General features: G+C 36.8%; 2 protein-coding genes across 5 annotated transcripts in view; both read right to left on the reverse strand.

The window, feature by feature from the left end:
* The window catches only part of LOC105040645 (putative callose synthase 8), a 36707-nt gene extending 32043 nt beyond the window's left edge, over positions 1–4664 (reverse strand). For 2 of the 4 annotated variants that reach the window (XM_073254565.1, XM_019849457.3), the window contains exons 1-9: positions 4142–4662; positions 2869–2969; positions 1722–1786; positions 1492–1573; positions 1258–1368; positions 898–1017; positions 633–725; positions 454–545; positions 175–301 (exon numbers count right to left, since the gene is read on the reverse strand). In XM_073254565.1, coding sequence (XP_073110666.1) covers positions 175–301; positions 454–545; positions 633–725; positions 898–1017; positions 1258–1368; positions 1492–1573; positions 1722–1786; positions 2869–2969; positions 4142–4349 — 999 coding nt within the window. In that variant the 5' untranslated portion in view covers positions 4350–4662. Of the gene's footprint in view, positions 1–174; positions 302–453; positions 546–632; positions 726–897; positions 1018–1257; positions 1369–1491; positions 1574–1721; positions 1787–2868; positions 2970–4141 lie in introns of all 4 variants that reach the window. The other 2 variants (XM_019849458.3, XM_073254566.1) reach the window with 2 other exon arrangements.
* Positions 4665–13642: 8978 nt separating this feature from the next.
* LOC105040644 (uncharacterized) lies at positions 13643–14675 on the reverse strand. The gene has a single exon (XM_010917272.4). It carries the CDS (start codon positions 14237–14239, stop codon positions 13751–13753), a length of 489 nt encoding a protein of 162 aa, XP_010915574.1. The 5' UTR covers positions 14240–14675; the 3' UTR covers positions 13643–13750.
* Positions 14676–27671: the final 12996 nt, after the last annotated feature.

Genomic DNA, 27671 nt, shown 5'->3' on the forward strand with positions numbered 1-27671 from the left:
TGCTAACCTAGAGAAGTGAACAAAAAAAATTGTGAAACTTATCTCAACAGATTCCAAACCTAATAGTGATTCATATTTTTCAACATAAAGCAGGAGTAATAATATCAAAAGAGATGATCATGTCTGACTTCAAAGAGTTGTATCATGCCAATAAGGAGATAGACTGCATATTACATGATGAAATATGTAACACAGACACTCTGGCAAGAGCCGCAAGTTTGAAGCCTCCCCCCAAATAAGAAGATAAAGAGCAATATACAATATTTTATACTGTTGTACTTCCTGCTTCACAGATGGTAACCTGCAGGGCAACAAATGCAGTAAGCTAGAGAAAGTAAAGTGATTGGAATAATAACTTTAATGAGTTAAAACTAATGAATTTAGCAACATATTAACGATCCCCGTCATCCCAAGCTAATGGACAAGTGCAAGGTAGGTGGTTCAAAATCTTACCAAATGTTGCTTTCTCGGCCCAAAAATTTGCACCAGTTCAAGTAATTTTTAAATATTTTCAGCATCAGTTTATTCACAGCTCTATCATCAAGCTGAAACAGGAAGCATTTTCTAGTTATTTTTAGATTCCACAAGAAATAATATTTGAGCCTGGCAAATAAAAACCCAATAAGTGATACCTTCATCATGGATGCAGGCTTTGGATACAATCTAGCATGTATATTAGCAAGCAACAAAATTAGATGCTCCCGCTGATTTGCTACATTTCCGTTCTAAAAGAAAAAACAACTTCATCAACTCCATTACACTATTAAAATATAAGAATAATATAGAAATGAAGACCTAAGCAACAACTGTGTCCTCCGTGCCCTCCATCGCTGCTTGCATTAAAATTGTAATGTTAAAGGGTTGTATAGACTGAAGAGATAGCTTTTAATTGTCTACCTGAAATCCAAACCAGCATTGAAGCCATTCAAGTATATCTGCATAGGCACCTGTTTCCTGATGAGTACTTGCTAAGGGAAGACCTCGTATGTTACGGACAGCAGAAACTGCAGCTTTAATCTGGGGATCATTATTTTACAAAAATAATGTTAACCAAAAGATGTTGTAAAGTGAAAATATCAGTGTCATAGGGCAGTGGTTTGGATGGAAGATTGTGGATAGATAGTACTTTTACTTAACAATCAAGGGAATAAGTAACTTCAAAAATGCAAACTAATCCAACTTTTATTACAATAAGTTTGTGATAGAAACAAAAGAATAAAAATACTTGAAGAGTTCAGACAGTGTAGCATATTCAACCTCTGGTAGAAGCATAATTGCTTGCTGACCACCTCTAGAATCAAGCGGAAGAATATTATATGGACGATATGAACCTGACTTTTCTTCAATTTCTTCACCAGCAGCAAGGATCTGGAAAAATGATGGAACCTTCATTAATATGAAGAAAAACTTTCAGGTACTTATTGGTCTGTAATGCAGTTCCAAGAATGTTTATTGTAGTCTACAAACGAACAAAAAAAAATTATAGGTGACCTCAGGACAGGCTCCAGATGCAACAGCCTTCAAAACTTCAGACAGAACAGATGCAATATCATGTTGATTCATCAATTTTTTTCTGTAAACAATTCAAGTAAAAAAACTGAGAAGAAAAGTTAAGGAAATGAAAAAAGCTAGGATCCAAAAAAAATAGAACTACCATGCATTAGCTATAGAATGAGTAATAATATTCTCTAATCATTATGGCATATACATGTAATGCATACCTATTCAAGAATGATTTCAGCTCTTTAGCATCATGTTTTCCCTCCCGTACAGTGGCTTTGTCGTCCTATAATATAAGACAAATATGAGGCATAAAAAACATGGTTCAGATTTATGAAAAATGTCAAAAAAAGAAAAGGATATGCACAAAAAAAAAAAAAAAAGGAAGAAGAAGAAGAAGAAGAAGAAGAAAGAAACTATTGTATTTCCAGGCATCCATAAAGGCTTGGGCAGAGATATTTGGTAAAATAAATATCAGGAAAAGCAAGCAAAGGCAGAAAAATTCCTTAACTGATGCATTGTTCCTTAACTGAAGAAAGGCATGTTTAGATTGCATTGGATATTTCTATTTATTTAGAATCTTCCATCTCATTAAATTAAAACACCCTGCATTTGAAACATGTGGAAATCTGGCAAGATCATGGTGATCTAACTAGTTTCTCAATACAAGAGTTACAAGGTTGCAGAAGGACCAGTCCTTAACACATCTAACTAGGTGTGCTTGTATTTCCAAACTGTACACTCCTATATTATGGTCAACATAGAGAAAGTGTCATGCTGTTATATCTATACATCTATCCACAAGCTCATAATATTCTTCTATCACAGAGATGCATTTTTGACATGTCGCTAGGCTTTGCAACACATATATCCACCACATCAACAGTTGAGTCCCTTTAAGCTGGATGAAAAATTGGACAAGAGAAAGGTAGTGGAGTGCTGAAGGATTATAATGGTTTAGTCCTATTTGTGATATCTGCAAGTTGTTTGATTTTCAGTCTGACAAGTTACTTTCAGTATTACCGAGGTGAAACTCTCTCTCTCAACACGATGCTGCAATTTGGTTTTTAGTTTAACAAAACCAGATGGACTTCCATGCTCTATATGTTTGGGAGCATGATACTTTCACTGGCAACAATTATAGAGGTGTCTTTTCTCCTTGTTTAGGAACAACAATAGACCTATGTCAAATACCAGGGAGACAGCACCACCAAAATGTTAGACCTAAAACAGTAAAACTAGGGTGAAACACCCGACCCTTAAGGCCAGTTTACAGCAATACAAGTTTGTCAATCCTAAAGAGAAGTAGTATTATACACATTGAATGTATTTAGCATCTTCCATAAAAACAGCAAACAATACAAGAACCTTTTCAAGACGCTGAAGAAGTGAAGTTTTTAACTGTCGAACACCTCGTCCACTTGAATGAGGATCCATCAAGTGTGCCTTTTCAAAAGCATGGAAACGACCTGTTCATGAAGATTATGTTATTATGAATATAAAAAGGGTACAACTTCACAAATCTTAAGGAAAAGAAAAGGGAAAAGAAACCCTCTGGTTAAGTAATCGCACAATAATTAGGTGAGATTTTGGTTATTTTCCATTTGATAACTACTCATATTAATAATGATTAGCTATCAATTTCTTATGAATTTGTTTGTCCGTGCTTTCACTTTTTAAAAGTATGAAAAACTTGTGATTCACAATCCAATATGATGTGACCCCTGCAAGATGTACAGCACAATCTTAATCCTAACAATATTGGACGATTTTAAGTTTTTTTTTCATGCTTTCTGCCACAATCATCATCAGTCATATAACGCGCATAATTTAGTGAATGTTATTTTGTTTCTCCTGATCATGATGTTTGAATTCTGTTAGAGCATCCAAGAAACCAAAACTTCCAAGTAATCATCAGCTAAAATGCCTAGGAATACAAGGAAACTGCAAAAAAGAGCCAAGAAACAGATACAGGAAGAGAGAAACACGGTCCAGAAAAAGAAAACAAAAATATTGAGAGCGAGACTATTAAGACAGAAAAGCTCAAAACAAGAATCAAGAAACATTTACCTCAAAAAAAAAAAGGATCGAGAAACAGATAAAGGCAGTAAATACGCACAAAAAATAAAAAGAAAGAAATCAACGTTTCCAGCATCGGACAGCAGTTGAGAAGACCAAGAATAAAAAGAAACTCGTTTCAAGACTTCAAGAAACAAGAACAGGAAAAACTGAGCAATAGCACATCAGAAAGAAATGGAGATCGGGATCACGAAAAGATCAAATGAGAATCAAGAAACAGATAAGAGGCAACTGGCGATATAATACAGCATAAGCATAAGAAAGAGTTGAGAAATTGACCAGAAAAATTTCCACATCAGACAGTAGATTAAACAGGCTAATACACCAAGAAATTCAAAACAAGAATCAAGAAGCAGACACAGCTAGATAGAAACTCCAAACAGCACAAGGAAACCAAGATTGAGGCAAAAAAAAAAAAAAAAAGACTCAAAACAAGAATCGACAAACAAATACAGGCAAGCAAATCAAAACAACTATCAAGAAACAGAGACGAGCGCCAGAGTACAAAAGCAAGAAACAAGAAGGAATCGAAGAGAATTATGAAAGCCCCCTAATTTCTTACAGAGGTAGGCAACGCGAGGAGACTCGCTCTCAATCTGGTTGGCGACGCGAAGGAAGGGCCGGATCTCGGTCAGTAGAGTGGAAGGCAGCTTCTCGCTGTCGAAGGGCTCCGGTACGTAGTCCGGGTCCCTCGACGGCCGCCAGAGGCACCGCGTGGAGGAGGGCCGGATCGGCCGGTGGGAGGGGCCTTCGGGCACGATTTCCGACATTTTCGAACGATCTGAGCTCTGGCATTAAGCGGCGAAGACTCGTGGGTACTTCTGCCTCCGATCCCCATGCCTTCCTCGAGACTATATCTCTCGCTGTCTTCTTCTTTTCCAGGAGAAAGTGTTTCTTTTTGGTGGAATGGCGAGTCCTTTTGCTTTTGCTTTTCTTGCTCCTCGCCTTTCTTTCTTTTTTTATGGCTGGATGGGTGGAAGAAGGGGGAGGACGAGGGATAAGAGTGCTGGGGTTCTTTCCCTCCGAGGGGAGTGGGGAAGTCGGCGCAGATGGGAAAACGAGGGAAGGGAGGGGGACGGTCTTTTGAACAACGTTGATTGGAGATCTTTAATTGATGGGCACGTAGCGTTTTCCAGGTAGGGGACGCGCAGTGCCGAAAACGTACTTACGGACCTCGGTGCTTGGGTGGCCGGCTTCTTTATGATCCCGCAATCAGCAAGCCACTCGCCAGATTGCAGTATCCAACCAAGCCAATTGTAAGCGGCCCCTGCTGGGGTCTACTTGTGTTTGGCGAGCGGGAAAGTTCAGTTTGTATCCTTAAAGAATGATTCCCTCCTTTGGCAACGTTAACCGCTGGATCGCCTAATAATCGATTTAAGATATATGCAGATGGAAAAATATATATATATATTTTTTGATATTTGTGTAAGATATGATCCAATGATTGGTGTCATCAAAAAAGAACAATCATTTTTTGTGAGGAAGATGCAACCAAACCCTCTCCCAATTCGGGCATCCAATTAATATTCCTGCAATAATGTATCTCTTCATCTTTAGTTGCCCATAGGTGTCTATAGGGCTAAGCACGGATTCGGTTGAGAAAAAAAATGGATTCGACCGAATCCAATCAGATTAAAGAAAATCCAACCCGCTGCCAACCGTTTATCATATATAAACGTTTGAAACCGAAGTTAACGGTATGTAGCGGATTCGAATGGGTTGTATCGGTTTGGACTTTAATATTGATCAAATATTGATTTTAAACATCACAAACCAATACACCATTCAATTTATATAAAAATTAGAATATAATAATTTCATAACATCGATAAGTCAGTACATAATACGTCATAATTATCAATTTTTAATTTTTCAAACAGCTTAAGTATTGAAAATACTATATCGGTCGGTCGGATTCGGTTTCATACAGATTAAAAATGTAAAAATCAAACCAACTATAATTAACCAAATTTTTTATAAATCACAACCTGATTCAACCCGATTCAAATCTTTCAATTGACTGAAATCGATGTTTATCGGGTTGGATTGGGTGGATTTCTTCGAGTTTTGATTATTTGCTCAACCCTAAGTGTCTGCTCATTCAAGTAATTCTTTGTGCACCGCATACAATGCAATAAAATTAATGTAGAGTGCACCGTCCAATCATATTGGATCACATAGCATAATTACTAATGGATAAAACAATTAATGTTGCTCGACTTTTTTTGGACAGATTTTTGTTGATGAAAAATATCATTTTTCTTCCATACAATAATGAAAGAACAATATTATTACTTTTTGATGTCTTGTATGTCTTTCTGTGAATATATATGACATCTTGAATAATATATGTAATTTTTTGTATCTTTATATGACATCTTGAATAATATATATTGTTTGATATCTTATATGACTTCCTGTGGATATATATATATATATATGACATCCTGAATAATATATATAACTTTCTGTGAATATATATGACATCTTGAAAAATATATATGGCTTCTTGATGCCTTATATTAGTTTTTCTGTCAATATATATATATATATGACTTCTAATGAATATATATAACATTCTAAATAATATATATGACTTTCTGTATCTTTATATGATATCCTATTGATTATTATAATCAATAGGAAGTCATATAAAGCATCAGAAAGTCATAATAACCAATAAGGTATCATATAAAGATAAAAAAAAATCATATATATTATTCAAGATATCATATATATATACACATAGAAAATCATATATATTATTCAAGATGTCATATATATTGACAAGAAGTCATATAGCACATCAAAAAGCCATATATATTATTCAGAATATCATATATATTCACAGAAAGTTATATATATTGTTTAGGATGTCATATATATCCACAAAAAGTCATATAAGGCATCAGCAAGCTATATATATTATTCAGGATGCTATATAAAGATATAAGAAGTCATATATATTATTTAGAATGTCATACATATTCACATAAAGTTATATATATTATTCAGAATATCATATATATACATAAAAAGTCATATAAGACATCAGAAAATCATATATATTGTTTAGAATATCATATAAAGATAAAAAATCAATACAAGATATCATAAAGTTATAATAACTAACAAGATATCATATAAAAATATAAATAATTATATATATTATTCAGAATATCATATATACTTACATGAAGTCATATAAGGCATCAGAAAATAATAATACTATTCTTTCTTTGTTCTACAGAGGGAAAGGACATTTTCATCAAAAAAAATATGATAAAAAAAAGTTAAGTGGCATTAAATATCTGTCCCACTATTAATTGTGCTACATGGTCCAATATGATTGGATGGTATGCTTCACAATAATTTTGCTGCCTATGGTGCACAAAGAATTACTCCTGCTCACCCTGTCGCCAAAACCTCAATTTGGGCCTTTAATACGCTAGTATGAAATATTTGAACCTTTAATACAAAAGGTCTAAATGAAAGAAACATAAGCTCATATTTATTCAAATCGTATATTATGCATTGTAACAAAAAAAAAATCATGTAAATATCATTCACTATGCACGACTAAGGGCTACATAAATACAAGAATAAAATCCAAGCTCTAAAATAAGAGTGGTCAACTAATTAAATATGAAATCCAAACTCAATCAACTTATCCATTGAAAATGATTCTCACTTAATTTAGCTATTGTTACCGCTAAACTCTAAAGTTTGACTGAGATTAGTAGGGAGCGAGATGAGTTGAGGTTGGTGCAATTGTCAATGCTCTTTGGTTTGTTGCAAAACTTGAAAAGAAGTTTTTTTATCGGAGTTTTTCCAATGAAAAATCCTTCGATGCTCAAATCAATTGGAATCCAGAGAAAAGTGGAAAAAAGAAAGTAGGAAAGTGAGAGAATAAGAACGGTAGTCTAGAGTCCAAATGGCTTGAGTGTCGGAAAATCTTCCACTAAAAAAACTTTAACAAGAGAACTTTATTTCAAGTTCTACGGCCAACCAAGAAGTATTGGCTACCACACCACCTCAACACACCTCGATCCCTACCGAACTCAGTCTGTCCTCAAAATTCAACAACAAAAACTACCATCAGCAAACATCACATTCTGTGCATGGATGTCAGCATAGCCATGAGATCATGAAGATTAGAGAACCTCAAGATCTTTTGAATCGGGAATAAGCCATCCACCACTACTAGTGGCTGATCCAGATCAGGTAACAAGTAAATAGTTGGAAACCTAAGTTGAGCCTTAATTTATATAGCCCACAAGCACCAAACTAAATCCAATGAGGTAGAGATAGCAGATTTGCTGTTGGCTACGTTTGGAGGAAACTAATAAGGGTGAGGCTTGCCCACGGGCCCTATAAGACCTTTTGCTTTCCGACTTTATGAACTGTATTTATACTAGAGTGATGTGATGGTCCCCATATGCCAAAAAAGAAAAAAGGAAACTAACAAGGGAGAAAGCGAAAGGGAGCACTGATGGTAGAGGGAAAAAGAGAGCTAGCTGCATGACACCTACCTGAATTGAGAGTAAGATGATTGCGATGAAAAGGGGGCTGTACCAACCCTAGCCAAAATAAAAAAGAGACTAGGGTTTCAACCACGTAGGGGTAGGGGGCATTTTAGAGAGGGGGTTGAGGGGTTTAACCAGGCAATTAAAGTTACCCCTGCCCTCTCATTCCATCTCGAAATAACTCTATCACCATTATATGGCTGAAGTGTGTCAACCAGGTAAAATCGATGGTGCAAAATATGGAACTGTTTGGCTGGTTTACTGAATAACTAGGTTTAACAATTAACATGATCTCAATCAATAACAAAGCGCAACCTAAACGTCGAGTCCTCAAAGCGGAAGGTCAAAAATGTTCTGCGTGATCTCGCATCCAAACCACAATGATGTGGCGTCGCCGGAGCTGTCACCTAAGAAGTAAAGCAATCCTGGTGCATGGATCTTCCTTCGGGAGTGGTTGCTTTGCCTTTAGTTGGATAGATCTGTCGGCGAGTGTACTGCATTTTCCACTTTACCTTTTGGAAAGTAACTATAATGCTTGAAACATTTCAAGTTTTGGCTTTTGTTTGATCCAGTTAGCGGGGCCACGAGGAGCAATTCACTGCATCGCCATTTTTTTTTTCAAAGCTTGAGCGTGATGTCGAACGTGATGACAAAAAGGAAGAAAATGAATTTTTATTACCTTGGAAATTTTCTGGCGCCTGGTAGGCGGCACTTCATGCGGCTGTAAAGGGTTTGTCGGACCAAACGGGAGGCGAGCTCCGCTCCCTTTGCATGGGCCTGCAACGTTGGACCATCCGGTTCCTTCCATGATCTCCCGAGCCAGCTACCACTTGTCTTTCTCTCTTTGCTTTTTGTGGGACCTTTTCTCGGGAGAAGCGCACTGCCGCTTCCTTAAGGGCCAAGTCTATATATGCCCTCTAAGGGCTCAACGACGCTTTGCTTGGTATCCAATCCACTCAACTTGATGGCGAATTTGGGATCGGCCAAAACATGTTTGCTTTCGTGCACGTGTTGAGAATAGAAAGCCCTTTCTTGTAGTATGGGTTGCATCCAAGTTATCTCCGAAACCCGCACATATGTTAACGGGGTACGCAGGGTTCATGCACCCGCACCGCTCCCATGTATGCAAACACCTTTGTAAGTCCGTGCATCTCGTAACATACCCTCCCACGAGAAATTACATCATGCGCCACATCGGATGTACCAGCTCCCCCGCCCCCTCCCAAGCCCAAGGAGGGGAACTCAACCTAGCAGTCGTTGTACTTTTCTTCAGAATTAAAAAAAAAAATAGAGATTTGATGGGCGACCAAGTTTTTTTTGTTAATTTTTATTTTTTGGGGGGGTCCACTGGACTACGTGAGGTTTGAAACCAACGGCAACTTCGGTTTTGGTGGTTTCTTTGAATAGTATTAGGTTTCTTTAAATCCAAACTCTAAAAAGTTTTCTTTCTTTTGATCTCTCCTCCGAAAAGATGTATTCTCCTAAAAAAAACATGGCTTTTAAATAATATCCTTTGGATTACTATAAATTTGATACAAAAACATAAAAGATATATATATATTTTTAATATATTTTCATTGTATTATTTTAGCTATCAACAATTCTAATGGGTTTATTTTTCTCTACGTGCACAGATTTAGAAGAAGAAGATTATAGTTAGGTATTGTATCGTGCAAATAATTTTTTTAAGTAGCTATCTGCATATATATGGATTACGATCTTAATAGAGAAATATTGTCTTTAAGACAGTATTGTAGATATACTTTGCCCAATTATTTTATGTCTTCACCAATCCTACAATAGTGGTAGCAAATACGCTCTGTCTAATCTTTGATAAAATATTCTTTATATTTTGGGTTTAGACGATGTTTCATAAGCTCAGTTACTCCAGTATCAAAAAAACTATTCCCAATCACCCATCCTCTTGCTCCACCACCACCATCACCACCACCATCGATGGCATTCACAAATCAAACCAATCACACCCAACTTCTCTCCTCCAACTTCATCATTGGCTTCGTAAGCCCCATCTTAAGCCAAACCTTAGAGGTTCCATTGTGGATTGCTTCTATATCTACCCTCCGTGCAATATTGACTTCATTAATGTCGATGCTAAAGAAGGCCCCATCTAGATATTGGATATATCAATTCAGCACCTTATACAAAAAAGAAAAAAAAAAGTCTAAAAAAGTTATTGAGATTTCTTGGCCCCATATAAACATCCAAGATCTACTCAGTACATAATTTATATAGGACTAAACACACTCGCATAGGTCTTCACACATTTCCTATATTTAAGTCTTGCAGCTCTTGTCAGGCTAAGCATCTAAATTCAATCAAATCTAATCACAAATATCATAAGAAATTAGCTCAAAATATTCTTTATTGCAATATCTCCTAATCTATATAAGCTATAGATTGAGTCCACTGATATTATTTATTATGACTCAAGATCTCATCAAAAAGAATAAAAAGTATTATTTAAATTTCATAGTTCTATATAAATATTCAAGACATATCTAATGCATAACTAATGTGCAACTAAACACATGTTTGGATATGAATAAATTGATTCATTACTTTATTAGAAATAGCGTAGATCTGAGTCATCGTACCATCTGATGGTCCCATGCAGCATGGACCCTTAGATATGCATTAAGGACTGCATAATGCATATCACAGGCAAAGCACATGGACGTCACATCAAAACCTGTGCTTCACATGGACTTTATTGATGCAGATCCACGAATCCGAGGGACTAATGAACATCATGCCCAACCCTTCTCTGATCAGTGGTACCTGGGATGATTTAAACAGGCAGTCAATCACCACAATCGAATGTATATATTCCACGTTGTCATGTTCGTCTCCAAATTGAGTAGCTTGACCGAACCCCACCTGACTTCCAGACATAGATTTGTTTTCGAAGCGTGAAAAAGCATCAAGTCCATGCTAAACCAGCGTAATTTGGACCAGGATGCGTAGCATAATCCAAACCCTGCACTGTGAGTTCACCATGCACGAAGTGAGAAGAAAGCGTGGCTCGGCCTATTCAAGCTCGACGATATCAAAGGCCCAGCCCAATAATTCTTCATGGTAAGTGAAGGATGTTGATTCTCTGTCCCCTGAAGGCCTTTGCAACAAATGAGCACAAGCAGAGGCCATTCTGAGACGAGGGAATTTGACTACGTTCAATACAGTTTCATAATTAAAATAGATTAGCTCGTTAGAACTAACAGTTTGCATAGATCTATATAAAATGCAATCCTCTCTTATTCTGATTTGTGTTTCTGTCCGGTTCCATCCAATTGTATAAATTAGCTTCTCTTCCAGACAACAAATATCAGTAGTTCTTGAAATTATTGCATTCAACAGCAAAGAACTCAAGCATATCAGACATAAAATTTTGGGATGTCTCGGCAATCGCAGTCAACTTCTAATATTCGTTTCGTCAAGAAACTACTGATATTTGTTGTGGATAAACTTCTGAGCACCTTTTACCAAACATTTTAGTCCGTTGCGAGATGATGAAGTCAATCACTCCTTTAGTCAATGGAACGGAGAGATTGGCCACAGAAAGCACGTCAGGCTTTCAAAAACCGGTGGAAAACATGACGGATTAACATGTAAACCATCACCTCTTCCTTGGCAAACAAAAGGTAGCATTCTTCATCTCCGAACAAATTCGATTATAGACCATGGAATGTAGAGTTAGAGTTCATAATCTTTCTTGTTTGGGGTGGAACGGAGAGGTCCAATTTCATAATCACAATCATCTGCATATTGTGCGATGATCATTGTAAGAAATTAACCATGCTACATGATTCCACATCGAGTTCATTCAGGCACCACTATCACCTAATACGCCAACAACCATGCATGATAGTGGAAATAATTCAAGCCCGAACTAAGGATGATAAAATGGCTATTAGGTTGGCAATTTATAATCTGACCCGTAATTGACCCAAATTAAACATGTTCAGATTTAAATGGGTCTATTGTAAATCCCAACTTAATTTATTTATTAAACAGGTCGGTTCAAATTTAGGATCCTGACATATCTAATCTATTCTGACTGGTTTAATCATTAGGTCACAGCAACATAGTTAATTATAATTCAATTAGTTCAAGACTTGTTTAATCAATCAAATCAGTTCACATTCATTCAATCCGTTAAACATGTTATCATGGGTCTGGCCCAGTCCAAACTATTTATTAAATAGGTTACGTAGATCAGATCAAATTTGTATTTAATAAATGTTAGAATATTCAATTTTGGATTTATGACATGGTTAATAAATTGGTCATATTCAGGTTAACAACTTTTTCCTAGCGGCTGTCTCATGCTAATCCACTGTGGCCTTCCAAGGCCAATTAGACTTGCTCAGCTAGCTAATCAATTGCCACCATATCCATAAGAGGGAGTCCCAAGTTCAGTTTGATAATGGCAACCCAACCATATTTCAAGGAAAGCATGGACCAGTGACCATTGCCTAATAAGTAAAAGATTTTTCTTTTTGAGATATTCTCTTAGGCTCCTATCGTCCAGGGTGCTTCTCATGCCATCGGTCATGGGTCTATTTTCTAGTCCGATCCTTAATTACATCCATCAGATTCTACGGTGATCTCATGACATCATGATGCTACCTGCATCCGCAAATCATCCGCAAGATGCAAGCTCCTGTGCTGCCTTATTTGTATGAAGATTGAGGCTGGTCTTTGGTCCGCTTTTCTTACTTGTAAAATTAGTGCTCTTCTATTAATAGTGCGAGTCATCGCATGGTTATAACCTACACCGCAATTGTCATACCTTTATATGTGTAATCAACGACCAGCTCTTACTTTTACCAAAACAAACAAAATAAAACATATTTTTAAAGCTTTTTTAAAAGCTGGAAAGGGCTGTTAGATATTCTCTATTATATCCAAGTCATTGCTCGCATAACCGAGGATTAATTATACAGCGGTCAGGTCTTCTTCTTCTCCTTGGTTTGGGGGAATGGGGGAAAGAAGTAGAAGGGACAAACGTAGTGGCAGCCAGCCTTCCGTTCCTTCTAACACAAGAAAAGGCCCGATTTTGGATCGTGTGTTAGGTGCCCTCTCCGAAAAATGACATGGCCCTCCAAATTGACATATCTATTCTCGCATCAGCAGTTGTCGTGTCACATGCTACTCGTACCTCATGTTTGTCACCCCTTGTACATAAGGTAGAAAAAAGTATAGTCCCAAAAATCTGGTACACAAATCTCTTCTTTTGAGTGGACAAAATTCCTGATTAAATTGTCTGATAATGACTCAAGGCCTTTATCCGATAACTTGGATCTACTTTAATTTGAAACAATTTTTTGAAGAAAAGGTAACAACTCGATGTGCTTGGGCCTAATTTTACTTGGAATAAGTATGTCTTGAAATTTATAGCGCGCTTGGGCCTTCTTTTTCTTTTATTTTTTCCTCTGCAATTTACAGTGAAGTGTTTGCACCCGTATCGTCTACAATCCCGAGGCTTTCGACAAATTCTTGTCCGTGCAATTGATTAAGACATAAAAATTAATATATTTCATCATTAAATGGAGGACTTATAATCATAAATTTGACAAGTATTTATGAGAAGTAATTTTATAGAACTAGATCGCACAAGATTAAATTCAGAGCCATAGAGGGCTGTAGACTTGTTCCATGGTGCCCTCCCCATGGTAAAAGCCACCGTACTGTCCTGGCTCTCCATACCCAACCATCCCACCGCCACCCGTCTCACCCTCCGTGCACCAACCCCCTATGCCATCACCCACCTCCATGTCCACCAAGTCAAACGGGTCCTCCATAAGGTATGCTGGCGATCTCGAACCATCAGAGCTATCGAAATTCGACAGTATATCCTCCAATCCACCATCTTCGCTGTCATCATGAGGACCGGTGGTGGATTCACCATCACTGATCATCGTCGGACCGACATGGCCGATCTCCGCTTCCAGAGATCGCATGACGAATCTTAGCCGGTCATCCTCGGCCTCGTCGGCGTCCGACTCCTCCAGCAATTCCATGAGAAGGGCGCCATCGAGCTCCGGCACCCCCAGCCTTTCTAGGTCCTTCTCCTCCAGGTTGCGGTTCCAGCTCTCATTAGACATGGATGCCATCTTGTTATCTCAAGAAAAGACGATATGAAAAAAGAAGTAGAAAGCTAAACAACTGGAATGGAGGAAGAGATGGGAGTCATGTTGCAAATGAGTCAAGGTTTGGCTTATATAGTGTAAGATGGATCGTTAGTCGAGCATCAAAAGGTGGATTCCAGTTCAAACACTATGGCCATGTGCACCTAATATCCTCGAAAGATGCCCTCTCAACCCCAATAACAAATACCAACGGGAATGGTGGCTAGGATTATGGCACAGAAAAGAAATAAAAAGAAGGCATGCATTGGAACAGATGTCATGGCATTAATTAGATGGCAAACAACGACAAGGGAACAGTGAGGGGGCAGCATCAGGCAGCAGTGGATTCTACAATTATTTTAGTGAGTCAGAGAAGGAAGGGATGAGAGGAGAGGCAAGTGGAGCTGCCACCGTAGGAAGCATAGGCCACTCAAATGTGATAGGGATAATGGGGATCTGCGTTTAAAATGGAGGAGGATGGTGATAGGATGAAAGTGTGGTAGTGAGTTGAGGATTTGGCTTGTGTGGCTGCCCAGGGTCTGACCAGGAGAGAGCAACTCCCAATGCTTTTGTTGGAGAACCTGATGATACTGGCCCTTTCCGTGGGTGGAGTTAGGCTTAGATTGAGATTTTGCCTACTATCGCTCAATCACTTCCAGCTATCTATTGTGGGTGGTGGTGGAGTTCTGATTGTTCCTTTCATATAAAAAAATAATTTTTTTTTCACGACATCAACAGTCGGATTTTAAAATATCTATTTCGTGATCTATACAGATAAATAGAAAAAAGGGATTGAAATATTTTAAAATCCGTAGTGCAATGGTTGAGATCAACCATTCTTTCATCGGAGATTGAACTACTCCACCTTGCAATTCAAACCCCCACGAAGTTGTCCATTCTTGTGGTGCGCCATAACTGAATTGGAAAATTAAAAGAAAAAATGAATAAAAATTGACCACTAAACCATTGGACTTTTGATTCATACTCCGAGGGCTGACTGTACGCTTTTATGTTTAGCCTTTATGCATTTGTTGATTTTCCACATTTTTAACATTAAACAAACTCAGGATTTCAAGAGTTCACAATTAAGGCTGCAAATTAACTATGGGAGTCCCACGGAAAATTTCTAGGGAGACTTTATGATTGTTTCTCTGTTTGACAGCACTGGATCCCCAATCTTTACACACAGCCATTTTCCATCTTGTTCTTCACATGGTTACACCAGAGCTTGAAATTCAAAAAGTTCGAAGGGAATCATTGTGCATGGATGATAGAGAAATTAAGGTTTTATTTTTGTGTATTCTATACGACTTCTAAACGCGTTCCGAAGGTTTGAGTACATTATTTTGCCTGCCAGTTAAAAGTAATCATTTCTTTACTGTTTTCTCCATTTAGCCAGCTAGATGGAATCAACTAGTTCTCCCGTCCCGACCACCAGTCTTTCTTTCTATTGGTCTCTTCTTTGCTCAAAAAAATTATGCTACTTGTTGATCCACTGCTTCCATCCCAATACTGGATGATGGAGAGTTTATCATATAGAAAAATACGATTTTGTGCTGGCTTGTCGGCCATCGGTTTCCTTTCCTTTCCCATGCTGTAGAGATTCTGTCAAACAACTCTACGACCATAATTGACGCTAATTGCTCACACTAGCTAGTTGTCTTGTGCTCCTATAATTCAGTCATTAAGTATCTAAATCTAGTCTTTTGTTTGAAAAAATATATCTTACGCCACATGCATCATATGATGAATCCCCACATCAATCACAAGTATTTGTTCTTGTGGATTAATCATTGAGATGAATGCTTGATAAATAAAATCTATAAGTAAATCTGTGATTGACATGGTATATTGCCACATGATGTATGCGGTGGAGGATATAGTTTACTCCTTTGCTTGGGTTTGCACGTCCAAACTATAGCATGCAGCTATATTAAGGAATCCTAATATAGATGTACTCATTAGCATCTGATATAATTAAATTATATAGCTGACGGAAAAGTTCATCTGCATTTCGTTCAAATAACACTGCCGGTATACTCTACATCCTCTCTTTTTTTGATGAACAAGGTCCCCTGCTTGAGTCAATAAATTAACATATGTCCACATGAGCCAAATCTCATGAAGATTTAGTACGTATCGTCTCCTCGCAGCGTCCAATAGGTGATAAAAGCGAGAAAGGCACCGAACCCACGCTTGGTCAATGAAGCCACTAACCCCAAATAATTCCAAAGTGGGGTCTCCAGGTTGGCCATGGGCGTATACATCGTCTCCCCATGTGGGCATCAACAAGTAAAGAAGAGTATTATTACCATACTCAAATATTTGGTGCCGCGCGCTTAACGCGTAGGCTCCTTGAGCCAAGATGGCATGGAGTTGGTGGATTAGCAGGGTCGGTGCCCCCGGCCATATTTTCTAAAGAAAAACCCAATCAACTCTAAAATATAAACGAAATCATGCATGGAGAAGTATAAATGAATTCATACATACAAAGAACATATATGGAGCATGGTGATGAGAAATTGCCATTTTTCTATGCTAGAAACTTTTAAAAGTTTAAGTGAGCAATGCAAAACCAATTTAAAACTAATTTGAGTAATTCAAAAGAGAACAAGGATTAGTGCTAAGGATTTTTGTTTGTGGATTTGGGTTGTATCTTTCACACAAAAAAATGATTGATATTTTTTCGTGACATCAGCTATTAGATCTCATCTTGCATAGATCTCAAAGCACTCTATTCTTACTATATTATACTATATAAATTTTTAAACAGTTATTATGCAATCTAATGGTTCATATTGCCAAAAAAGGTGAAGCATTCTTTTACGTGAAAGATACAACCCAAACCATCTGTTTGTAGGAAGGGACTCACCGATGGACAACTATTGTAAACTAGTTTTGCTATTGATTTCTAGAATTATATATTGTCTGTTTTCATATGAGTTTACAGCTGGTTTTTAATTCACCTCATGTGATTTAGCTTATTGCTTGAAGATTATTTAATATTAAAAAGGAAAAGATATTGTGGAGGGATTAAGATGCATAACACCTTGTATCCTTGGACGTGGGGCACAATGCGGGGCAAAGATGGCCGTTTCAATAGGAGGCAAAAAGCAAGCATAAGACATTGGGGATTGGGAAGTCTATGAAAAATATTGTATATTAAATGCGTTCAACACATCAATTTGCAACTTTCTTATGCTTGGAATCTTGTTCGGGTTAATAATTGAAGGGTTATATGAATATATTAGAGGAGACACTTGTTGGGCAAAGGAGTGGTTAGTGGTGGGGATTGAGGCGGCATGTGAAGGCCAATCCCCAATTAAGGTGGTGGTGGACGAGATCCAAGACATTCGAGCGAAAAAAATTGCATAAAATTTTGCATCAATAAACTACCACCCTCCATGCATAAAATAATACGCCTGGTTTAGGATCCTGGAAGACAAGTGGCTGGTTCGTGCATGAATATGCCTTGCTACGAGCGTGCATTATATCTTTGAGGCATCTATTCACATTATATGGAGATTCCACTTTGGAAGCCGAATTAATGCTCTCTCCGAGTTGTAATAAAAATTGAAGTGCCATGAAAAGGCAAATCTTGCGAAAGTACGAGATAAGATAGATAGGATTAGTAAATGCACCTCGATCCATTCTTTAATAATGATATCCTCATTGTCCAATTACATGTCATGTCAAAATTTAGGTAAACAATGAAAACTTCAGTTGTAAGTTGAATTTAGGTTCATGCACAGATGCACCTACGAGTTGTAAGACGTAAGTTGAATGCTATCTGCGAAAAGGTAATCCGTTGTTGGATTCATTGCTAGCAAATCATGTTCGCATTTCCATGGCTGTATAAATATATATCTCGAAGGAAACACTGCAATACTCTTGTACAGCCTTGCATCCATCATAACCTTCTAATTTATTCTATCCCAGTATTGTAGTGTTTTTTTTTTTGGTAAAACAGTATGGTAGTGTTTGATGGATTAGAACTTGTCTCGATAGTCTAATCTCTGTGCTTAGTAACAACTAACAAGAGGTTCTAAATTTGTATGTTAATGAAATATGTCTAAGTATCTAAACATGACCTCCTCTCGCGCTCGCACATGCACACAAAGTCTTGTAGTCTCTACCGTATCAAGCGTGAAACGTAAACCCGAAACTAACTGTTGTATAGTGTTTGGTGAGAGAAGATCCGTGTAAAATTAAAGTTATACGATCCGCAGTTTGGTTGAAATTTCGATCTAAAATCTGTCATCCCAGCTGACAACCAAGTTCCATGCAGCCTAGATGGTCTAAAAATTCTTGCACCCGATCCATTCCTTAATAACGACTTCCTCGTTTTCGAAGATGTCCTGTCAAAATTTAATTAAAGAAACGTTGAGTTGTAAGTTGCCAGTTGAATTTAGGATCATGTGCACCGATTATTTGCAAGTTGAATGCTGTTTGAGGAAAGATAACCTGTTGTTGGATTCCTTGCTTGTAGATCATGTTTTGTTTCCACGGCTATATAAACATTTCTCCTCAAGGAGACACTGCAACACTCTTGCACAGCCTTGCAACCATTACAACCCTGTAATTTATTGGATTCCTGTACAGTCATGTTTGATGGACTAGAACTCACCCCAGCGGTCACGTATCTTCACTTATAATGATGGTGATGATGATGGGATTTGAATTTGAATCTTGCATGGTATATCTTTAAATATCTTCATATTAGGACCTAAGTAATTATAGAATAGGCCACCCTCATCAAAAACTTTTTATACAATTTTTGGTAGGGATGAAAGTAGCATGGCTGGATCTATTTTCATATCCAAATCAATTTGGATATAAATAAAAATTTGAGGATTTGACTAATATCTATATCTGTATTTATATTCGTCAAAAAAAAAAAAAGATATGAATATGGATAAACAACTATCCAATCCGTATCCTAATAATATCTGAATATATATATAATCCTATATAATTTTATATGATACTTATTAATTTTTTTTAAAGATATACATCCATATAAACATGTTATTAACTTGATTTATTATCTATTTAGTAGTATCTTTGACTTTGTAATCATCAAATTTAATTATCTAAATTATATCTGTAATTATATCCATACTTTTAGTATTCAAATTATGTCCGTATCAATTTAAAATAAATATAAATATAAATTTTTATATCTAAATAATATCTGTATATGTATTTGTATTCTTCAGATCAAACAAATATGGATATAAATATGCTGGTATCTGATTCATATCCAATCCGATTTCAGTCCTAATTTTTTGATGAGAGAAAACCCATACAAAGTAAAGCATCTAATTTGCGGTGCTGGTAAAAATTTTGATCCATATGCTGTTATCCCCATTCCCAACTGATGGCCATGCTACATGCAACCACAGATGATCTTAATGTTCGATCTAGCTAAATTTCACCCTGAACCTGAATCAAACCCAAAATTGAACCAATATGTCTGGAATTCATTTAGTAAATCTGTAGCCACAACTGCACAATTATTATTTTGGCAAGATATTTACAATATCAGTAGCCACAAATTGTCAATCATTACATTGGCAAGAGATTTCCAATAACCCACCAAAATCAAATCAAGATCAATTGGTTTTTCATAAAAACCAGCACTGCATTTGGGTTGTCACAACTCATGGCTCGACCTGGTCAGAGGCCAAGTTCAGCCCAATATTTGTTTAGATCAATGGTCTGGGTCTGGTTCTAAAGTATGGTTCATTTAAGGAACCAAGTCCGGGCAGGGCACAAATTTTTCTACTCAGGCTCGCTCGGCCTACTCCAAGTTATTCAATTCTTGTGTTTTTGAAAATTCCCTCCTCCTTCTCTCGCATTGGGTCTCAAGATATTCGTTTTTAATTAATGCTAATTGTATCATTATACGGAACATTAATATTAGCATTCCACATCAACACCATTTCTTTAAGGTCTATTTGGCATTGTTATTCGTTTTGTGCTTTTTTACCTACAAATTAGTGAGATATATCATTATTTGCTTTTATTTTCTCTTCGTTGGAAGCAACAGATTTTTGCTTGCAAAATCTCTGAAGTTTTACTGGCAGTTCTATTAAAAATGGAAGGGTTTCATCATATATGTCATTCAGTCTAGTTCATTGTTATTCTTGTGTTTTTGAAAACAAAAACAGAAATCAAAAGCAATATCTGACGTGTCCTTAGTTATTTCCTCTTGCTTGTTGTTTTATATGGAGCACAAGACCATACCAACTAGGCCCCGAATGTATTGGGTCCAGTTTGGATCATTCCTGACTAGGCCCAGCTTAACTGATCCAATGGGTCTAAAGAATTGTATAGAAGAACCGGCCCGATCCAGCTAGCCAATATGGAAATCGGATTGGGTCGCAGCCCGTTTGGAAGCCTGGCAAATAATCTGACATCTAAAGATGGATTCATTGTAACCCTTTTAGGAATTAGGATGCATTAGTGTTTTCTCCCCTCCTTTTTTGTCATTACATGGTCATGCTCCATTCTGCTTCAGAAAAATCTATGGTCCTTATTTTCGTTGATTGAAGGATTTCTTATGTCCAACTATAGATGGAGAGTCATGCTTATGTCCTTGATACTACATCTCTTTGGTGACATCACCGCATAACTAAGCTACAGAACAATCAAATCCCATCAAGTAATGTTGCTTCTCACCTGTCAAATGTCAATCTTATCTGCTTTTAAATGTTGTGTTAATTCAACATCACCACCAGCAACTGGCTAAAATACCTTCTAAGCTTGTGTTAAGTATCAATCAACTTGAACATATCAAAATGTGTTGTTACTTTCATGATCCACATTGACATATTTAACCTTCAGCATGGACTTTATACAATTGCGTAATGCAATTGTTAGTTCCTTTGGAAATGCCAGCAACATATGGTTATTCATATTTTGTCAATATAATAGTTGATAAAATGAAGCTTGTATATATAGGGAGCATATACGCACATCAAAAGAAGGTGGCGTATAAGCTTTATACATCAATGTCTCCTAATGATTTTCGCAACACGAAAGAAATTTAGTGACGTAGAATCTTCCTCAGATCACCTTCGCATAATGGGGGTCTAGCATCAAGCAAACGAGGAGCAAAACAATCCCCAAATTCCAATCACTTCCACAAAACAAGAAACAACTACACACAAGATTCACGGAATCCCACTATCAAAATCCGTTCATAAAACCCAAACAACATATATATATTTGATTTCAAAAACAAAAAGAACGGGGAAGAAAATAAACCCTTAAATAGCTATATGGAAACAAGGTGGCGACTAAGGTGGTGGCACGTAGGAGTGATCAAAAAAAGATGTTCCGGATATGAGAAGGTTGATTTTTTATTTTTTATTTTAATTTTCTCTCTCTTTATGTTAGGTGAAACGTTTATTTCTGTGTCTCTCTATTTTAGGCGAAGACATTTATTTATTTATTTATTTATTTTTTAATTGAGATCATAGAAACTTGCACGCATTCCACATGTTAAAAAGAACAGAAAATAAAAGAAAAGCCGTGGAGGGGTCACGTGGTGGGTGGGGCAGGGTCGGTCCTGATATTTTTTAGACCTGGGGCTAAATAAAAAAAAGAGATTTTCTCTATTAAAAATTAACATACTTTAAACATTAATTATCATTAAAAAAATTAATTTACGTGCAATAATTTTTTATAGATATATTCGTTAAGTAGTATATAAAATCCATCATTAACCTATGTAATTATTTTTTTTATTATAATATTATAAAAAATTATTCTTGCACCCCATTGAAATATTAATACAGGATTTGGGCCTGGGCCTGGGCCTGGGGCGGTCGCCCAATTCGACCTGCCCCAGGGCCGGCCCTGGGGTGGGGTCAGTGTATCCAATTTTAGATTTTTAGAAGCACCATTGTCTTGGAGTACTTCTTTCACGACGAAGCAGGGAAGCCTCAATTAAGTCTAAGAGTATGCTGGACTTCGGACTTCAGGGCTTCCCGTTATATATATATATATATATTTATAGAGAGAGAGAGAGCCATGGTGCTTTAATTTTTATAACAAATTTAAATTCTAATAACAATGTGGATAAGCTTACATTTCGCCCCACAAAAAGTAAAGATAGGAAAGAGAAAGAGGAAGGAAAACAACAAGATTCCTGGTGAAGTCAGAATATCTAAGAAATCAGACCCTCAAACAAACTCCAGCTCCCAAATATCAAGAAATGGTATCTCCACCGACACTTCTTTATTTATTTATTTATTTTATTAGCAAGATAGATTTTATCTTCTTTCTTTAGTCATGAGACATGCAGTGCATACTGATATTTATTGCAATTCAAAAGATCTTAATGTTTTTTGAGACTGTTGTAGGGTAGGACTTAAAACTGAGATACCAGAGAGGATCTCAAGGACTCCTAAGAAGAATAACATCTTAAAAGGGCAGTCTTATCATTGAAAAGCCTGAACACATGGAACTAATTTAGTAATTTAAATCACAACATATTGCAAATGCAATTTTTTTTCTTGATGTCATATACTGAATGTGAAGGCGATCCAACATCCAACCAAAAGATGTCATACACATGGATGTGAACGAAATCCGAAATCCAACCAAACGCATGGTAATTGTGATTGTGAGAGAGTTCCGAAATTTATCTAATCCACATCTTCATCCACTGCCGGCCCTGGGGCGGGTCAAAGCGGGCGACCGCCTCAGGCCCCTATTTTTTTTTTTTGTCTGGGTAAACCAAACGCCTTCTCCCTCTCCCGAGTCTCAGCACCCCAATGGCTTTTCTAGGTAAACCAAACGTCTTCTTGCTCTCCCATATCCCGGCACCCCAACGGCTCCCAGCAAGAGATCTCAGGTGCAAGAGATCTCCTATAGAGTCTGGAAGGTTCTCAAGTCCCGTGCCAGCCAGTTTCATGACTGGCAAAAGCCTCAAGCTTCCAAAAATTTCATTCTCGAACATATTTGCCCTGTGACTGTTGAAAATAAGAAGTATCCTCAAGCGCTTCTGCTGTTTTATTGCATCAGGGACTTCCACTATCTGCCCCATGTTCATCTTTGGCAAGTGACGATTGACGAAATTTGGCTAAGGGGTTTATTTTTGGCGATTTTCCATCACCAAGAAAAGTGCTCTCATCCTCTATCTAAAACAGAAATGTAGCAGAAGGTTCCTCCTAATTAACTCTCCGAGGTAATCCTCTGCTAGATCTTCCATAACTGTACGTCCTGGTGTTGCTTTTACAAAACCCTTGGCCACCCAGTAACGAATGAGATCCTCATGAAGCATGCTAGAGTCCTCAGGAAACAACGAGCAATAAAGAAAACATTGTTTGATATCAGAGGATAAATTTTCACCGCTTAAAAAGAGAGCTCCTGGGAGTTCTTCGTGAAGTTGGCTCATAGACCAGACATCACTTTCGAGAACCTTATTCCATTCTATGGTGTTTCTATCCATCGATCGCAAAACCCCTGCAATGACCTTGATTGCAAGAGGAAGACCATCACATTTTTCAACAATTTTAATCCCGATATCTCTTAACCTAGAGATCTCCTCCTCCTCATCATCATCTCCAAAGACTTTCTTGCAGAGCAATTTCCAGCCATCGTCGTTATACATTTTATCAATGTTAGGATTTGATGCCTCGAGATTCAGCCCACAGCGAGGTTCGCGGCGAAAAACGGAGTCCAACGAGATCAAGATCACCTGAAACGGAGCTCGGATGGAGGAGATACGAGCTTTCGAAGATGGCACGAAAATCGAGGCGGCGGAGGACCGCCGGCGACCGGCGGCGGACGGCAGCGGCGCGGCCGCAGGCGGCGGCGTGCGGGACGCGCGACCCAGGCCCGCGCGCGGGGGGGCCTGCGGCCCAGGCGCGCGCAGGCGCGGGCCGGCCCAGGCCAGCGGGCCTGCTGGCCCTTGCCCCGGTCCACGGTGGACCGGGTGGTCCACGGCGCGGTCTGCGGACCGCGTGGGCGTTTCCCACGCATTTCTCGCGGTCCACGGCCCTATTTCGTGGACCGGAGTGCGATCGGAGGGCCCAGGTGATTCCCGGTCTTGATCCGACGGTCAGGAGGGTTTCTTGGCTTTGTTAAGGAGTCCTAATCCCTTTCTAATCATGCTTTAACCTTTGTTTAAGCCTTTAAAAGGCCTGTGACGAAACAGAGGGTTGTGGGTTTTCGGTTTTCTCGCTGCCGTACGAACCGTGGAGAGAGAGAGAGGCGCGGGTGTGCTGTGAGAGAAGGAGCAGGAGGCTCCTGGACAGCGGTCGCCAGGCTCTTCAGGGGTTCAGGGGGGTCTCCAAGAGAGAGAGAGCTTTTGTGAGGGAAACTTCATGTGAGAGAGAATTGGGTGTACAAGGGTTGAGGGTGAGGTCTCCTCTTGTAAAATTTCTTTTTCATAGTGAAGTTTGCATGCCCCGTGGAGGCGAGCCCTTTTATGGCTGATCCACGTATTTTGATTGTTTTTCCTTTTGTTTTGTTTCTTCTTTCTTCCTGCTGCATCGCGTGGTACTGAAAGGATCTTGGGAGGTGGTGTCCTGGCCAGACATCCACCCAACAATCAACATGATGGATCTCTGCTCCAATATTTTTAGGCACGTTCGTGTTTCGAGTGGCAATCACAATCCTGCCACGAGCTGTTGCGCTTTCAAAGGAATATTCAAACAAATCTTTCCACATATCTGTCTTCCATACATCATCTAATACAATAAAGAATCTTTTTGAAAGTATAGGGGAGAGACAGGGCACAAGCTCTGCCTTAGTTTTAGCCTTCCCATAATGTCCATCTGCACCCCTACTTATCTCTTTTAGCAATTCAATTCGGATCCTACCTAGGACTTACTTTTTTAAATAAATATAATTATGATCTTTATATCCATCTTATTTTTTTAGATAGCTTATGGTTTCACTTCATTTTCTTATTGTTTTTACTATATCTTATTCTTAAAATAATTGATTAATTGTCATGTTTTATTTTTCAGGTTTAAATTTTTATTACAATTACAGTAGCTTTTGCTCAAATTTTGTTCCATCAACAAAGCCTTCAAGCAAGTTCTATTGTTCTATTAAAAAGCTTTAAATCAGGTTCTATTGTTCTAAACTTTAAATTTATTGATTACTAATTTTAGCTAATATTTATTATTTTATTTATCAAAATGATACCTAGAAAATATCCTTCGGGTCATGAAAAACTTAAGAAAAAAAGAAAACAAGAATAATTGACTCAATCATTAAAAGGAGGTCTTGATAAATTTATTATAAGTAAAAAAAGTGATATAGTTGAGAATTCAAATAATATTGCTAGTGAATTTGTCAATAAAAATACAAATATTACTTATGAATTAGATAATGATAATAATATTATTAATAATGATAATACTAATAGCACAGATGATCTCATTAGTGGTGATAAAAATTTAATGAATGAAAAATCAAGTGAATCAAATACTTTTGACATTTATGATCCTAGGATATGGGATAGTCTTGATACAAATTCTAAAGATTTATTAATTAAAAATGGTCCTAAAAGAGATATTCATATAAAGTTTCCTCTTGATCAATATAATAGACATTTTTCTTTAACACATTATGATCGAACTTTACCAAATGGAGAGCAACATGACTGAAAATGGTTAGTATATTCAAAAGAGTTAGACAAATTATTTTGTTTTTGTTGTAAGCTATTTAAATCAAATGATAATAGTAGTAGAAGTCAATTAGCAAGTGATGGCTTTAGAGATTGGAAACATCTTAGTGAAAGACTTAAAGCTCATGAAACTAGTAATGATCACATTCATAATATGACCACTTGGATTGATTTACATAATAGATTTAAAAAAAATCAAACAATCGATAAACATATTCAAGAGTAAATTAATAAAGAGAAAGAATATTGAAAAAAAGTACTATTAAGAATAGTAGCTGCTGTTAAATTTCTTGCTCAAAGTTCTCTAGCTTTTCGTGGAACGAATGAAAAAATTTATCAAAATAGTAATGATAATTTTTTACGATTAATTGAAATGATTGCTGTTTTTGATCCAATTATGCAAGAACATCTTAGACGTATTCAAAATAATGAAATTCAATATCATTATCTTAGTCATAAAATTCAAGATGAGTTAGTAATTGCATTAGGATCTAATATAAAAAATTTAATAATTAAAAGAATTAAAGAAGCAAAATATTATTCCATTATACTTGATTGTACTCCAGATGCAAGTCATCAAGAACAAATGTCTTTGATCATACGATGTGTGAATATTTCAAAAAGACCAATAACAATAGAAGAATACTTTTTAGAATTTTTAAAAGTAGATAATACATCAGGTTTAGGCCTTTTTAATAAATTACAATCTATTATAGAAACTCTTGATTTAAACATTGATGATATAAGAGGACAAGGATACGACAATGGATCTAATATGAAAGGAAAAAATCAGGGAGTACAAAAAAGATTATTAGAAATAAATTCTAGAGCATTTTATACACCATGTGCTTGTCATAGTCTTAACTTAACACTTTGTGATATGACTTCATCTTGTAGTAAAGCTAAAATTTTTTTTGGTGTAATACAACATATATATAATGCATTTGGTGGTTCTACAAAGAGATGAAAAATTTTACTTGATAATGTACCTAATGTAACATTAAAGCCATTGTCACAAACACGTTGGGAAAGTCGCATTGAGAGCGTCAAAGCAATAAGATTTCAAACTCCACAAATAAGAGAAGCTTTATATCAATTAGCTGAAATTTGTGAGGATTCAAAAACAAAGAGTGAAACTGAATCTTTAGCAACACATGAGTTTGAAAATTTTGAATTTTTATTAGGAATGATTATTTGGTATGATATACTATTTACTGTTAATTTAGTTAGCAAAAATTTACAATCTAAGGATATGCGTATAGATGTTGTCATTGATCAATTAAAAGGATTAGTTTCATTTTTTGAAAGATATAGAGAGACTGGCTTTACTTCTGCCATGATTTCAGCTAAGGAAATTGCAAATGAGATGAGAATTGATCCTATATTTCATATAAAATGTCAAGTAAAAAGAAAAAAATAATTTGATGAAAATATTACTGTAGATATTGAACAATCACCAGAAGAATCATTTAGAGTTAATTATTTTTTATATTTAGTAGATCAAGCTATCTTTTCATTGAAACATAAATTTGAACAATTTCAATTATATGAAAATAATTTTGAATTTTTGTTTGATTTCAAAATATTAATTTCATTGGATGAAGAAAGTTTGAAAAAATTTTGTCTTAATCTTCAAAATATTTTAACAAATGGTAATCATTATGATCTTGATGGGATTGATTTATTTTCAGAATTAAAAGTTCTAAAAGCAATTATGCCAAAAGAAAACAATACTGCTATTGATATACTTAATTAATTAATGAA

The sequence above is a fragment of the Elaeis guineensis genome, chromosome 3, assembly GCF_000442705.2.
Source record: "Elaeis guineensis isolate ETL-2024a chromosome 3, EG11, whole genome shotgun sequence".
NCBI lineage: Eukaryota > Viridiplantae > Streptophyta > Magnoliopsida > Arecales > Arecaceae > Elaeis > Elaeis guineensis.